Below are 14682 nucleotides of genomic sequence, written 5' to 3'. Positions count from 1 at the left end.
CAATTGCCTTGACCTCTCTCGATATGTTTGTTTTTAATTTTTCCTAAGAGAACCATTATTATGAACCATTCAAACTCATAAAAATACCCAGAAATCTTCTTCAGAGTCTCTTGAAATGTCTTGTCATCTAAGAAACTATCACTCTCTCCACTATAACCATCCTTCACTTTCTTATACAAATAAATAATTTCCTAATTCCAAAAATGAAAAAGCAATGTCTTGTACCATTTTCCTTTGCAAGATTTGTACTGTATTTCAGTTACCCTAAGGGTTATAGAGACTTTTATGAACTAGCTTTGATTCTTAATAATTATTTATTTCATTGTTGACTTAAGTAAGGCATTCCAAATTCCAAGTAATTAATTCAAAATGAAAATTTCAGAACAAAACATATTCATTACTTGATATCCAGTTGTTTTTTAGTTTTTTAAAGCTACTTGCTGCTCATGAGAACAGGAGTTCTATTAGTGAGCTATGATCAAACTTCCACCCACAAATCAATAGCATAGGTAACATGGAAAGAAGGTGGAGAAGAAAATAGATAGTGCAGAATTATGAAGTAGAAGCAAGGTAGTAGCTAATTCAGACCAGGACAGAATCTGGCACAGAGAGCTATGTGATAGAAAGAAACAATGGACAGTAAAAAGATACTCATATTTTCAAGCATCAAGTTCAAAGAGAGTAGCAGTATGAGGATATGAGACTGTATTAGTAAAATGTGAGGACTGGGCAATTCATCCCTCTCATTACTCTTTAACTTTGAACTTGAAGAGAGCACATTAAATTGAAAAGTCCAGTTTTGCGGGTAGACTGATATTATTCACTACCCTCCCCTACTTCTACTTCTTTTATTTTCTTTTTTTTCCTCTTTTTGTTAAATTTATTGGGGTGACAATGGTTAATATGATCATACTAGCAGCCCGTTGCATGAAATTCGTGCACATTAAAAGGGGATTAATTAGAGGAAATATTTTAATAGTGCTATTTGCCATTTCTCTACAATAGAAGTGTTAGAGATGAAAGAAAATTAGTAAAATGTATATGAAAATCATCCTCCTGTCAGAGTCTGGGGTGCACCATGGGACCCAGAGTCAAGTCCCTGCCCACCTGCAGCGCCTCAAAATTGCGTGAGACCAAGACCCAGCCAGCCCCACCCCCATTGTGTGAGATCCAGACCCTGCTGGCCCTACTCTTGTCAAGCCCTGCCAGGAGGGGGGCACAGCCTCAGGTGCCCCAGCGCACCCTCAGGTCCTCCAGCCTGGTGCTGGGGCAGGGGGCGCAGCCTGAGGTCCCTCGGCCCAGCACCAGGGTGGGCGACGCGGCCTGAGTTCCCCCATCAAGCCCTGTCGAATGAGGGGTGTGGCCTGAGGTCCCCCAGCCCAGTGCTGGGGAAGTGGGCATGGCCTGAGGTCCCCCAGGCCAAGCTGGGGCGGGGGGCGTGCCTTGAGGTGCCCTGTCAAGCCCCGCTGGGCAGGGGGCACAGTCTGAGATCCCCCACCAAGCCCTGCCAGGGAGGGGGCGCCACCTCAGGTCCCCTGGCCTGGCACTGGGAGGGGGGTGCAGCCTCAGGTCCCCCGTCAAGCCCTGCCAGGTGGGGAGGTGCAGCCTCAGGGGCCCTGTCAAGCCCCACCTGGTGGGGGGCGCAGCCTCAGGTCCCCTGTCAAGTTCCGCTGGGTGGAGGATGCAGCCTCAGGTCCCCCGGCCTGGTGCCGAGGCGGGGGGTGCGGCCTGAGGTCCCCTGACAAGCCCTGCTGGGCAGGGGCTGCAGCCTTAGGTCCCCTGCCCCAGCCCAGTGCCACGCAGCCTCAGGTCCCTGCTGATTGCTCATTAAGGCTCATTACGGGAACTCAGCCTCCACTGTGGGTGCCACCATCTTTGTGATGGTGTGACGATCAATTTGCATATTCCCTCTTTATTAGATAAGATAGGTTTCAGGTTTAGTTTTCTATGTTACAAGATCTGTGTATTGTCTACCTATTCTCAATTTCTTATTGGTTGCCCTCAACTTATAGGACTTGGTCTCTTTAATTTTCACTTGGTCTTTAAATTTTCATTCAGCCCTATAGCTTAACTCTTTAAGGCTATTATCCTTTATTTTACTGGTTTTCTATTCTTTTGCAATAAATTAGCCTTGCTTTCTATAAACCCAATGCAAACCTGTACCCTCCTAAGACTAAGACAGTGACCTAACATTAGAGTTAAGGATGGAAACAACCAAAGACAATAGCATTCTTCCCAGCCTCCCTGATCCCACTTCTATTTAATTATCCTCTGAAGCCCTTACACCTGAACAAATGATTTTCAAAAATGCATTGGTTTTTTTTAAGAATGTTCATTACCACATAGATGTTAAAACAGTTACTATATATATGGGCTAAAAAAAGTTCACTTAATAGATTGACTATAAATAACATGAATCTGAATTAGGATCATTAGACTTTTTCTCTTGATAGAATTCAAATCCATACAGTAGGAGAATATTAGGGTAGACTTATACTCTAGTATAAAAGTATCCTTGCAATATAATACTGAGCATTTTTAATGATTTTAACCTATATGTAAAGATATTTAATGGAATTAAAAATCCTCTGACTATCACATCTTTAGAAAACAAACGTTCTACACTTCACAGAAAAAAAAATACAAAAATTGTGTTCATGGGCCAAAATACTATTTTCAATCAACTGAAAATTAGTATTGTTCTATGACAAGATGGGCAAAATTGGTACTTACCTTTGATACCAAATCAATATTAAATTTCCTGCCTTCTTTAACAATTTGTGAGTAAGTAATCCTGTTTTTCTTTGGTTGTTTTGCAATGTCTTCTACTATAGGCACATTTTCACTTGTTCCCTCTTCTGAAGTTGCCCGCTTACAAGTTTTGTCATCACAATAGTTTTCTTTCACCCTGGTCACTTCAACATCATTTACTTGTAGGGCACTCCCTGGAGTTTGTTCTGTGAGCACTTCACCACTCACAGTGCTTAATGACTCATCTTCTGTAGGCAGACAGGCAGAATTTGCAGCTTCTGTGGAGCTTGCAGATGTCATTGAAGAGTGATTTTTCTGCAGTGCACCAGCCTCTTCGACACCTTCATGCAAATCCTGACTAATGAGAAATTATAATAACAATCAATACCACATTTTTTTATAATTGTACTTGGTTGCATTTTTATATTTTAACTTTAATTACAATTTTTATTTCTTTACCCCATTGAATCTTATCAAGTTCACTGTATGTTTTGCCTTCTGTGACCCACACATTAAACATTCATCTGCTCAGGTTTCAATACAATGTGAAACATAATTAAGATTTATGACTCAGTGGTTGAGCATTGACCTATGAACCAGGAGGTCACAGTTAGATTCCTGGTCAGGGCACATGCCTGGGTTACTGGCTCAATCCCCAACAGGGGCAGACAGGAGGCAGCTGATCAATGATACTCTCTCATCGTTGATGTTTCTACCTCTCTTTCCTTCTCCCTTCCTCTCTGAAATCAATAAAAATATATTTTAAAAAAAGATTTGAAAAACACAAATATTTCAGTGTTTAGCAGACTGCGTTACAGTACATTTTTGAGAATTATTTTGCCTTTTTAAAAATTTTCTTTTTATTAAATTTATTGGAGTGACACTGGTTAACACAATTATACAGGTATACAATATAATTCATCATCTATACACGGTATTGTGTGTTTACCACCCCAAGTCAAGTCCCCGTCCATCACCATTTATCCCCCTGACACCCTCCTCCATGAGCCTCCTCTGGGCAATCACCACACTGTTGTCCTTGTACAGGAGTTTTTTTCTCTTTTAAAGCAGACAAGTGAACTGTATTTTTGAAACAAATCAAAATAGTGCTCAAGAACTAATAGCAACTCACATGTTAGAATGGCTATTATCAACAAGACAAGTAATAAGAAGTGTTGGAGATGTGGGGCAAAAAAGCCCTCATTCACTAGAGGTGGGAATGTAAACTGGCACAGCCACTATGGAAAACAGTATGGAGTTTACTCACAAAATAAAAAATAGAGTTACCATATGACCCAGTAACTCCCCTTCTGGGTATCTATGAAAAAAAATTGGAAAACATTTACCTGTAAATATATGCACCCCTATGTTCATTGCAGCATTATTCAATGACTAAGACATGGAAACAATTGAAGTGCCCTTCAATAGAGGTACATAGAAGATATGGTACATATATACAATGGAATGCTACTCAGCCATAAGAAAAGATGAAATACTACCATTTGCAACAACATGGATGGACCTTGAGAATATTATGCTAAGGGAAATAAGACAGTCAGAAAAAGCTAAGAACCATATGATTTCACTCACTTGTGGAATATAAACCTGAAACTCACAAACAAACAATAGTATGGTGGTTACCAGAGGGAAGGGGTGGGGGTAGAAATCGGTAAAAGGAGCCAATGGTGTTGGAAGATGATTTGACTGTGGATGATAGGCACACAATGCAATAAACAGATCATGTATTACAGAAATGTACACTTGAAATCTATATAATTTTATTAACCAATGTCACCACAACAAATTTAATCCATACTAATAAAAGAGAAACATGCAAATTAATCATCACTCCCATATACCAAGCCACTCCCAGCAGCCAAACAGGACTGAGTATGCAAATTAACCCAACCAAGATGGCGGCCGTCCACAGAGCTGGAGCAAGCAGGAGGCTTGGGTTGCCCTGGCAATGGAGGAGGCCAAGCTTCCCACCCGCCCTGGCCGGCCCTGGCCTCCGCTCAAGGCTACAAAGTTTCAATTATAGAAGATAAATAAATCCCAACAAAAATGGCAGTGGCCACAGAGCTGGAGCAAGAGCAAGCAGGAGGCTTAGGTTGCCCCTGGTAATGGAGGAAGCCAAGCTTCCCACCGCCCTGGCCTACCCTGGCCTCCGCTCAAGACTACAAAGTTTCAGTTATAGAAGATAAATAAATCCTAGATACTTGCTTCCAGCCGGCCCTGGCCTCTGCTCAAGGAGGTGCTGAAAAAAAAAAAAAAAAGAAAGAAAGAAAAAGAAAAAAAAGGAGGGGCTGCGCCAGGGGGTGATGAGGCCAGGATGGGACAGCAGGGGCCATTGGGGGTAAGCAGACCAGCAGGGGGGCCAGTTGGGGGTGAGCAGGCCATCAGTGGGGGTCAGTTGGAGGTGTCAGGACAGTGGGGGGGCAGTTTGGAGTGAGCAGGCCAGCAGGGAGGGAAAGTGGGGGTGAGCAGGCCAGCAGGGGGGGCAGTTGGGGGTGATCAGGCTGGTGGGGGGGGAGTATTTGGGGGCAAGCAGGCCGGTGGCGGGAGGCAGTTGGGGGCAAGCAGACCGGCAGGCAGAGTGGTTAGGGGCAATCAGGCTGGTGAGCGGCTGGAGCCAGCAGTCCCAGATTGTGAGAGGGATGTTCGACTGCTCGTTTAGGCCCAATCCCTGTAAACTGGCAGTAGGACATCCTTTGAGCAGTCCCAGATTGGAGAGGGTGCAGGCCAGGCTGAGAAACACCCCCCTCCCTGTGCACGAATTTCGTGCACTGGGCCACTAGTGAAATATAAAATACTAATGGAAAAATGTTTTCAAACTTTGAAACCCTACCAGATAAAAGCTTCCTGTTCCTTTCTCTAAACCAAATCACCTTCTTTATCTACTATATTCTGGTCTCATCTCTCCTACTATCCAACCTGGCATCTCTAATTCTTAATTTATCAACTCTAATCTCCATGTGTTGGTCCATATAATTTGTTTATTCTGGGTTATTCTTTTCATTCCCCATAATGTCATAATTCCCCCATCCCCAAACAATGAGGTACTTCAACAATCTATCCACTCTAAGAAAACGTTTAAATTTTACTTTGAAGATGTCGTCCCTAACCCAACTACATTCATCATTCTATTATTACCCCATGCCCCCCCATAATACACCCATGAAGTTTACCTTGCATTCACTTATCAGTTCCTTTTTAACACAATAAACATTGTAATAAAAAGGGTAAAATGAAAGAATAAAATAACTTATTTTAAATGTCAAGAAATAAAATTCCATGATATTTTTACTATTATAATCTAGTAATTTTAATTAAATATAATGAAAAAAGGAATTGACATAATTAATGTTACGATACTTTTTAGATCTAGGAAACTATTGTCAGGAAAGCTCTAGTCTTAGATGAATTATTTTGCAAATATTATGCAACTCAAAATCTCTCAGATTTGCCGAAACTAGTTTGGCTCAGTGGATAGAGCGTCGGCCTGCAGACTCAAGGGTCCCAGGTTCGATTCCGGTCAAGGGCATGTACCTTGGTTGCGGGCACATCCACAGTAGGGGGTGTGCAAGAGGCAGCTGATCGATGTTTCTCTCTCATCGATGTTTCTAACTCTCTATCCCTCTCTCTTCCTCTCTGTAAAAAATCAGTAAAATATATTTAAAAATATATATATCTCAGATTCCCCATCTATAAAATGGAGATCATTCCATCTGCCTTACTTTTCATGAGGCTGTTGTAAAACAAATGAACTACCATATATGAAAAGTATTTTATAAACTCTAAAAGATTATTCTAAGATTATATTAATCAAATATATTTTTAAACTTCCCACAGTTAACAAGCAACTCAAAACATATGTTACCTAGGTTTTCTGAGTGCATATGTTGAAAGCTCTTTTGCCACATAACCACACAACAGCACCACTGACATTTAGTGACACTCAAAATGAAGGGCGATAATAGGCAATGCTATTTGTATATTTTCTACAACATATACAAAATATGTATATTGTTTATGCTCTGTATTTACTTTCATTATTTTGAAAAGCAATAAACCAATGTGTTGAAGAATTTAAAGTAATAACTTTCAGCAAAAGTTCCATCCCTAAAGATTAAACTGAGAAATGACAGGATAATTTAATTACACTTTATAGATAAGACAGAATATGGCAACTTCTCTTATTAAAGACCATGATAACGACACAGTGAAAATTGATCACAGCAACTGATCTAGTCAGTGGCTCTGTATTGCATTCTGAGAAAGGGGACTTTGCAGAGTAATTGAAATGTAGCTAACCAATGCTGGACAATCTGGAACATATAAGTAAAAACTACTTAAATAAAGGTATAAGTGTAAGGAAAGAAATTATTCTTTGTAAATCTGTTTGATATCCATAGTCAAACTTTTAAGTTTTACTGTTCTCAACATAATAATTTGGTGAAATCCCTAGCACTATGTAAAACATATGCATTAAAAACACAGTAGTGTCCTTATTTCCCATTAAAAAAAAATAACAATATTTTTGAAATTCTGCCAAAATTGAATTTAATTCCTAACTAGAAATTATAAAAACCCCAGAACATTCCAAAAACTTAAACTTTACTCAATTCCTAAGTAAGCAAAATTCTGTTCTTCATTTATAGTAAAAAAAAATTTAAAAAGATAATTTAACCTTTTGAAGCAAACTTAAGAATAAAATAATAACTCAATTTTATTAATTTAAAATATTTGAAAAGTATAAAGACATATTTGCCCGTTGAAAGTGAATGTCACTGGATTATATGCACTCAAAGGGATATTTGACTTCCAATGCTACTATAATTTTAACATATAAAGGAAAAAATCTACATCATTAGTTCTTATAAAGGTTTTTAATAAAATGGATTTTGCAAATAAAATGTAATGTTTTTATACTGCTAATTTGAATTTCAAAGGCCATTTACAATGCAGTATAACAATATTTTTTAGATAATTTTACTGAATTACAACTGCTAAATAGTGCTTTGTATAATGCATTTTTTACTAATGGCCAAAAATTATATATAACCCTGAGAATTTGGGGTAGTACAAATTCTGAGTATGTAGTACTGCTTATCAATTAATGGTATGAACAAAAGAACACTTCCAAGTGTATGTGTCTTATTGTTGCGTTGTAACAGTCACCCTTTTAGATGAGTCAAATGAAAAATTACCAGCCAGCTGGTTAATTTATCCAGCACTATTTATTTTTCAGTCATTTACACCTTTTCTCCCCAGTACAGCTTGTTGAAGAGATTGTATTCTTTTACTCTGGTGTATGCATTTTATTGTAAGGGCATTCATTTCTGGTTTACACATTTATATGTTATACTGCTAAACCAGCTGTTTATTCCTGCAAATAAATGTTTATGGTTACTCATAAGAGTTACAAAAATCGCACAATTCAAAAGTTTTTGCATTCTGAGAAGTAATATTAAAAACAACAAAACTGTAATCAATTTTGAATTGTTGTAACATAATATATTGGTAGACATATTTCACTATGTATTACCACTTAAAATGTTAACGCATACTGTAGAATATAGCTGAAATATCATATCAACCTCCTGTCAACTTCTTTAAGAACAAGGTGGGATATAGCAGGTACTGTTGGTTGCCTAGTCAACAAGCATTAATTACCCTCTGCCTCCCTGCCACAGAGCTGGAATTTTGTTCCAATACAGGATAGATCATGATTGATCAAAAACAAGCATAGTAATTTTACTAACCTTTGTTAGTAATTGCTTTTGGAGTGAGCCTATCTAGTTTTAGCCACAAAGACAAGGGAGAGTCTGGTGGGGCTTCTTATTAAATACTCTCTATTATAATAATAGCAAAAAAAAAAGCACACACATGTTAAGAAAAACTCTCCCACTTCTTTTCATTTTTAAAGATTTTTGTTGTGTGAAACCCTTTTTGGAATCATGGCAACCATTCTATAACTCTGAAGAGAAAACTGAATAAGTGCAGAGCAGGCACCCCAGAATTCTAGTGAGATTAAGCTGCTCAATTAACAAATTCTCCAATGACCAAACTACTGACATATTCACCTGCTCATGTGCCGCCTCTCCTACCTACCTATCCATCTACTTGTTTAAACCACTTTTAGTTTGGTACTGTGTCACTTGAAGCCTAAAACAAACTTATCTGCACACAGTATTAAACAATATCTTCGACTGAATTTTAAAAATTATAGAATTTTAGATTACTATTAGAATAATATGTTTATTTTGGTATCGATCCACTAGAGTTGGTTCATCTGCACATCTGAGGTGCAAGTGGTCATTATCATGCCACAGAAGGAAAACACTGTTCAATATTATGCAAACAACAGAGCAGAAAAGGCAGAAGTTCTTGTCAATATTTTAGAAAGATAAATTACATGGCATTATGAAATTAACAGGCAACAATTTTTTACTCAATAATTGTTTGGGCTTGTGTGAATTAATGCAATATGCCTTTTCATAGCTTGTTAAATGTTTAAAAGTAGAAATAATAGATGGTTTTTGCTCTCCCATATAAAAAAGAAAAATATCCTGTGGCATATACAGTCACAACAACTAAAGGGCACTGGATTTATCCCTTATCTTCCTAACACTGAGAGTTAGGCACTTTAATTCCTCATCATACATATGACTGCTTTATAATACTAAATAGTATTCTAGTAATTTAAAAAAGTAAATCCATTTTAGGTGCTAGTCTTTAAAGGAAATAGTTTATTCACTTAGTGGAAAGGCTCCCTTGATGTGCACACATGTATTTATCTGCTGCGTGAAATATAACATGATACAATGGAAACAGCACAAGTTTTAGAGTTACACAGATATGGAATAAAGACCTGGTTCTCTACCTCTGCCTCCCCCAACCTTCAGATTATTTGTAAGTAAAGTATAGCTACAACTCATGTGCATTGCTATGGCACAGATTAAATAAAATTGAATGAAATAAAATATGTAAAGCACCAGGTTATAGCAGTTGCCACAAACATAATATCCAATAAATGCTAGTCCTTTTAGACTTCTCTTCTGTAAATCATAGCATAGTTACAATATTTGTTTTAAGGAAAAACAATCGATGTATAGCAAAAGTATCTCTGGCCCAAGCAAGAAATTACCCCACTTCTTTCAAGCAGTCTTCAGAATAACAAAAGCTGTAATATAACAAAATAATCTGGATAATTTTTTAGAGAATTTGTGGTTCCTGGACTAAACTATGATAATAGACTAATCACTACAATTTCTAATTTATTATTTACCTTAATTTTGCAATAGCCAAAAGTACTAAGTTTAAGGTTCAAAAGATCACTAAAACCATTAGGTTGAACACCAGAATTATTTTTTAAAATAAATCACCAACAATAAAAAGAAATAATGTGCTCTCATATGTGTTTATGTTAGAGTAGGGTATTACTGACTTGCCATGAACTTTAATGCACTTTCCAAGCGATGCCTCTATAATAACCTAATTATTATTTAACATGAAAGGAAGAAAAGGGAGACTAGATAATATAGACATACCATTTATACAGCTTTGCCAAAAAGCTGCATTTAACAGTCTCCAAGTCTGTTGCCTGCTAAATGATGGGGGAAAGGGCCAGATAAACACAGTTCAGACACATGTCCAGTAAGGTCTGAGTGACATGGGAAGGCACTTGTCAATCTTTCACACCAGGAGCCAGTCAATGGCCAGAATGGGTATAGACACTGCATGTACCAGAAACCTGAATATTTAAACTTTCAAACAAAGGAAGCTCACTTGCTTCTCTCTCTGGTGCCCCAAGGTTCCCATGACTCCTGTTGCAGGGGTCTGCGCTCCCTTGTGCCCATGTGGCCCACAGCCATGTGGGGCTCCACACATGGACTAATGGACTTTAATTAGCCCAAATGCTGAACCTCACCCGGCTGCAACATGGAATGGAAGCTCTGGACACTGGCCCTGCTTCTAGATCTGCTGCAACCCCACCTGCCCCTCTTTCATGACTGGCTTAAGGGGCAGGGGACTTTGGAACTTGAGGAATGTAACTTCACACAAATAAATCATTTTTCCACATCTCAATCTCCCGTCAGGTCTTCTGAAAATGTTTATTTCAGTGATAGCCCAAGAACCTTACTCCCATTCGCATGAGCAAGGGAGGAATTTGATTCTCCAGTAATACAAGCAGTGGTGATGGTTTTGTACTGATCTTTCTTCCTTGCCCTGTACTTGTAATCAAAGATTAAAAATAAAGGGCTTCCATTCAAGCTGGCAGAGTAGGTAAATGTGGCACTTGTATCCACCCACAACTACATCAAAATCACAAACTACAGAATAAAAATCATTGAAATCTAGCTGAATAGAAGTCCTGCAACTAAGAATATACAGATGAAGGCACATCAAGACTGGTAGTAGGGGCAGAGATACTGTACAACAAGCATGACAAATAAACAAGGCCACGAGTCTGACATGCTTGCTGTACAGGCTGGTCCAAAATCCATGTGTGGCAGATAAAAATGGGAAAGGATAACTCAGCTGTGGAGGTCCCCACTGAGGAACAAGGGATCTAAGCCCCACACCAGGCATCCCAGCTCAGGGTTCTAGTGGCAGAAAAATAATACCACATAACTCCTGGCCGTAAAAATCAACAGGGAGTTTGGCTGAGACTGAAGTTGCTGGAGTCCCAGGATTTCCTCCTAAAGGGCCTGTACACAGACTTACTCAGACTCACTACCTCTGAGCTACAGCACTGCCACAGCAGCTTGAAAGACACCAAGGGCATATGGGAAGGAACTGAAATGTTTCAAGATGAGGGCTGAAGAGGGAGCTTTCTCCCAGATAGAAGTGATGGCAAAAGCCATTGTTCTTTTGCTGACCCCTCCTGCTGCAAGCCCAAGTTAGCACTATATGTGAGTCTCCATCAACCTAACAACTTTTGCCCTACCCTTGTGATTCCCTGACACCCAGCCCATCCAACTTGCAGGCCACCAAAGCCATTTCCAGTGGCTTTTGCATACAAATGGCCTGCCTTGGCTCATTCTGTGGACTTTCCTAAAATCTACTCTTCACAACCCCTAAAACAAGCAGCATTTGGCCTCAGTGTGCCCCATACCTCTTCTTAAGTGGCTGCAGGCCCAGCACTACCAGCAGCCAGACTTGGGTCAGAGCTTGGCCTCTCCTGGGCACCTCCACACAATGCACAAGCAACAGCCATTTGCAGATTGCTATGTACCTCATGCCTGGTGACCCTGGGCAGGACTCGGGTGGTGGCTGACCTTGGTCTGTATCTCCTGGGAGGCTCCAGAGCCAGCACCCAGTAGACGACTTCAGACAATGAGAGAGAATCAGCCAACCACCTCCAGGAGCAATACATTCAAGGGGTGGACTCGGCAGGTACCAGAGCCCTGACGAAGCCAGTCCTGCTTTGTGGGGTCAGCCCCTCCACAGCAACTGCTCTGCAGTACTCACAGCGAGTCCTCACAGCCCATCAGCCTGAGAGTAAATCTCTCCCAATGAAGTGCCAACAGCAATCAAGCCTCAAGGACAACAGAGGGTAAACTACAGCCCACACTGGGGACACAGCTGGAGTACCCAGTTAGGGATGAGGAGGCTACACCACTGGTCACTCTATCAATACTGGAAGACATAGTAGCTCTACCTAATACATAGAAAAAAAAAAACAGGGAGGCAGCCAAAACGAGGAGACAAGAAACATGTCTCAAATGAAAAAGAGAATAAAACTCCAGAAAAAGATCTTAATAAAATGAGGAAAAAAAAATCCAACAGTGGTTATAAGGATGCTCAATAAATTTAGGGAAAGAGTACATAAACTTATTGAGAACTTCAAAAAAGAGACATGAAACTGGAGCTAGAAAACATAAAAAAGAACCAGTTAGAAATGAAAGACATAATAACAAAAATAAAAAATTCATCACAGGGAATCAACAATAGAGTAGATGAAGCAGAGGGTAAAGTCAGCAATTTGGAAGATGAAGAAGCAGAAAACACCCAGTCAGAGCATCAAAAAAAGAAAAAATGATCCAAAAAAAAATGAGGCTAGTATAACGAGCCTCTGGGACAACTACAAGTGTACCAACATTCCCATCATAGTGGTGCCAGAAGAAGACAGAGAGAAAATAATTGAAATCCTATTTTTAAAATGAGAAAAAAATCCTTAACCTGGTGAAGAAAACAGACATTTAAGTCCAAGAAATGCAGACAGTCCCAAACAAGATGAATCCAAACAGGGCCACATCAAGGCAAATAATAATTAAAATGCCAAAGGTTAAAGATAAAGAGAAAATCTGAAAAACAGCAAAAGAAAAGCAGTTAGTTACCTACAAGGGAGCTCCCATAAGATAGTCAGCTGATTTCTCAACAAAAATTTTGCAGGCCAGAAGGGATTGGTAAGAAATAGTCAAAGTGATGAAAAGCAAGGACTTACAGCCAAGATTACTCTACCTAGGAAGGTTATCATTTAGAATGAAGGAAAGATAAAGAGCTTCCCAGACAAGAAAAAGCTAAAGTAGCTTATCACCACCAAACCAGTATTATAAGAAATGTTAAAGAGTCTTTTTTAACAAGAAGAAAAAGATATGAATAATAAAGTGGCAATAAATACATATCTATCAATAATTACTTTACATGCATATGGATTAAATGCTCCAATTAAATGACTGAATGGGTAACAAAACAAGACCCTTACATATGCTGTCTACAAGAGACTCACTTCAGATCAAAAGGCAAACATAGACTGAAAGGGATAGAAAAATATATTTCATAAAAATGAAAACAAACAAAAAGGCTGGGTAGCAATACTTATACCAGACAAAACAGACTTTAAAACAAAGGCTATAACAAGAGACAAGGAAGGACCCAGCAATTCCACTTCTGAGTATTTACCCAAAGAAGCCTAAAACATTAAGTCAAAAAGACATATGTATCCATATGTTCATTGCAGTATTATTTATAATAGCTAACATATGGAAGAAACGTAAGTTGCCATCAACAGATGGATAAAAAAGAAGTGGTACATACATACAATGAAATATATGACTTAGCCATAAAAAAGAATGAAATCCTGCCATCTGCAACAACATGGATGGGCCCAGAGGATATTATGCTAAGTGAAGTAAGTCAAAGACAAATACCATATGATTTGACTGATATGTGGGATCTAAAAAACAAAATAAATGAACAAGCAGAACAGAAACAGACTAATAGATACAGAGAACAGACTGATGCTTGCCAGATAGGAGGGCAGTTGAGGGGGTGGGTGAAAAAGGTGAAGGGATTAAGAAGTTCAAATTGGTAGTTATAAAATAGTCATGGGGATGTAAAGTACAGCATAGGGAATATAGTTAATAATATTGTAACAACTCTGTGTGTAAGAATACAGTTAATAATCCTATCTAATAAAAGAGTAATATGCAAATTGACTGTTACTCCAACACACAAGATGGCCACCTCCATGTGGTCAAAGATGGCTGCCCCCATGTGGACACAAGATGGCCACCACAAGATGGCCAGCAGGGGAGGGCAGTTGTGGGTGATCAGGCCAGCAGGGGAGGGCAGTTGGGAAGGACCAGGCCTGCAAGGGAGGGCTGATGGGGTGATCAGGCCTGTAGGGGAGGGTAGTTAGGGATGACCGGGCTGGCAGAGGAGGGCAGTTGGGGGCAACCAGGCCTGCAGGGGAGGACAGTTTGGGGGGATCCAGGCCTGCAGGGGAGGGCAGCTGGGGGGGGGACCAGGCCTGCAGGGGAAGGCATTTGGGGGGAACCAGGCCTGCAGGGGAGGGCAATTAGGGGTGAAGAGGCCTGCAGGGGAGGGCAGTTGGGGGTGACCAGGCTGTCAGGGGAGGGCAGATAGGGGTGACCAGGCTGGCAAGGGAGGGTAGTTAGGGGTTACTGGGCCAGCAGGGGA

The 14682-nt window shown here is 39.8% G+C and overlaps 1 protein-coding gene across 1 annotated transcript in view; it reads right to left on the bottom strand.

Moving 5' to 3' along the window:
* The window catches only part of CHM (CHM Rab escort protein), a 410199-nt gene that overhangs the window by 157943 nt on the left and 237574 nt on the right, over window positions 1–14682 (bottom strand). Inside the window, exon 7 of the mRNA XM_008159484.3 lies at window positions 2734–3109. Coding sequence (XP_008157706.2) covers window positions 2734–3109 — 376 coding nt within the window. The remainder of the gene's footprint in view (window positions 1–2733; window positions 3110–14682) is intronic.

Source organism: Eptesicus fuscus, chromosome 1 (genome assembly GCF_027574615.1).
Source record: "Eptesicus fuscus isolate TK198812 chromosome 1, DD_ASM_mEF_20220401, whole genome shotgun sequence".
NCBI classification, from domain to species: Eukaryota; Metazoa; Chordata; class Mammalia; order Chiroptera; family Vespertilionidae; genus Eptesicus; species Eptesicus fuscus.
Note: the sequence above shows the minus strand (reverse complement) of the source record. Positions and strands in the feature narration are given on the sequence as shown.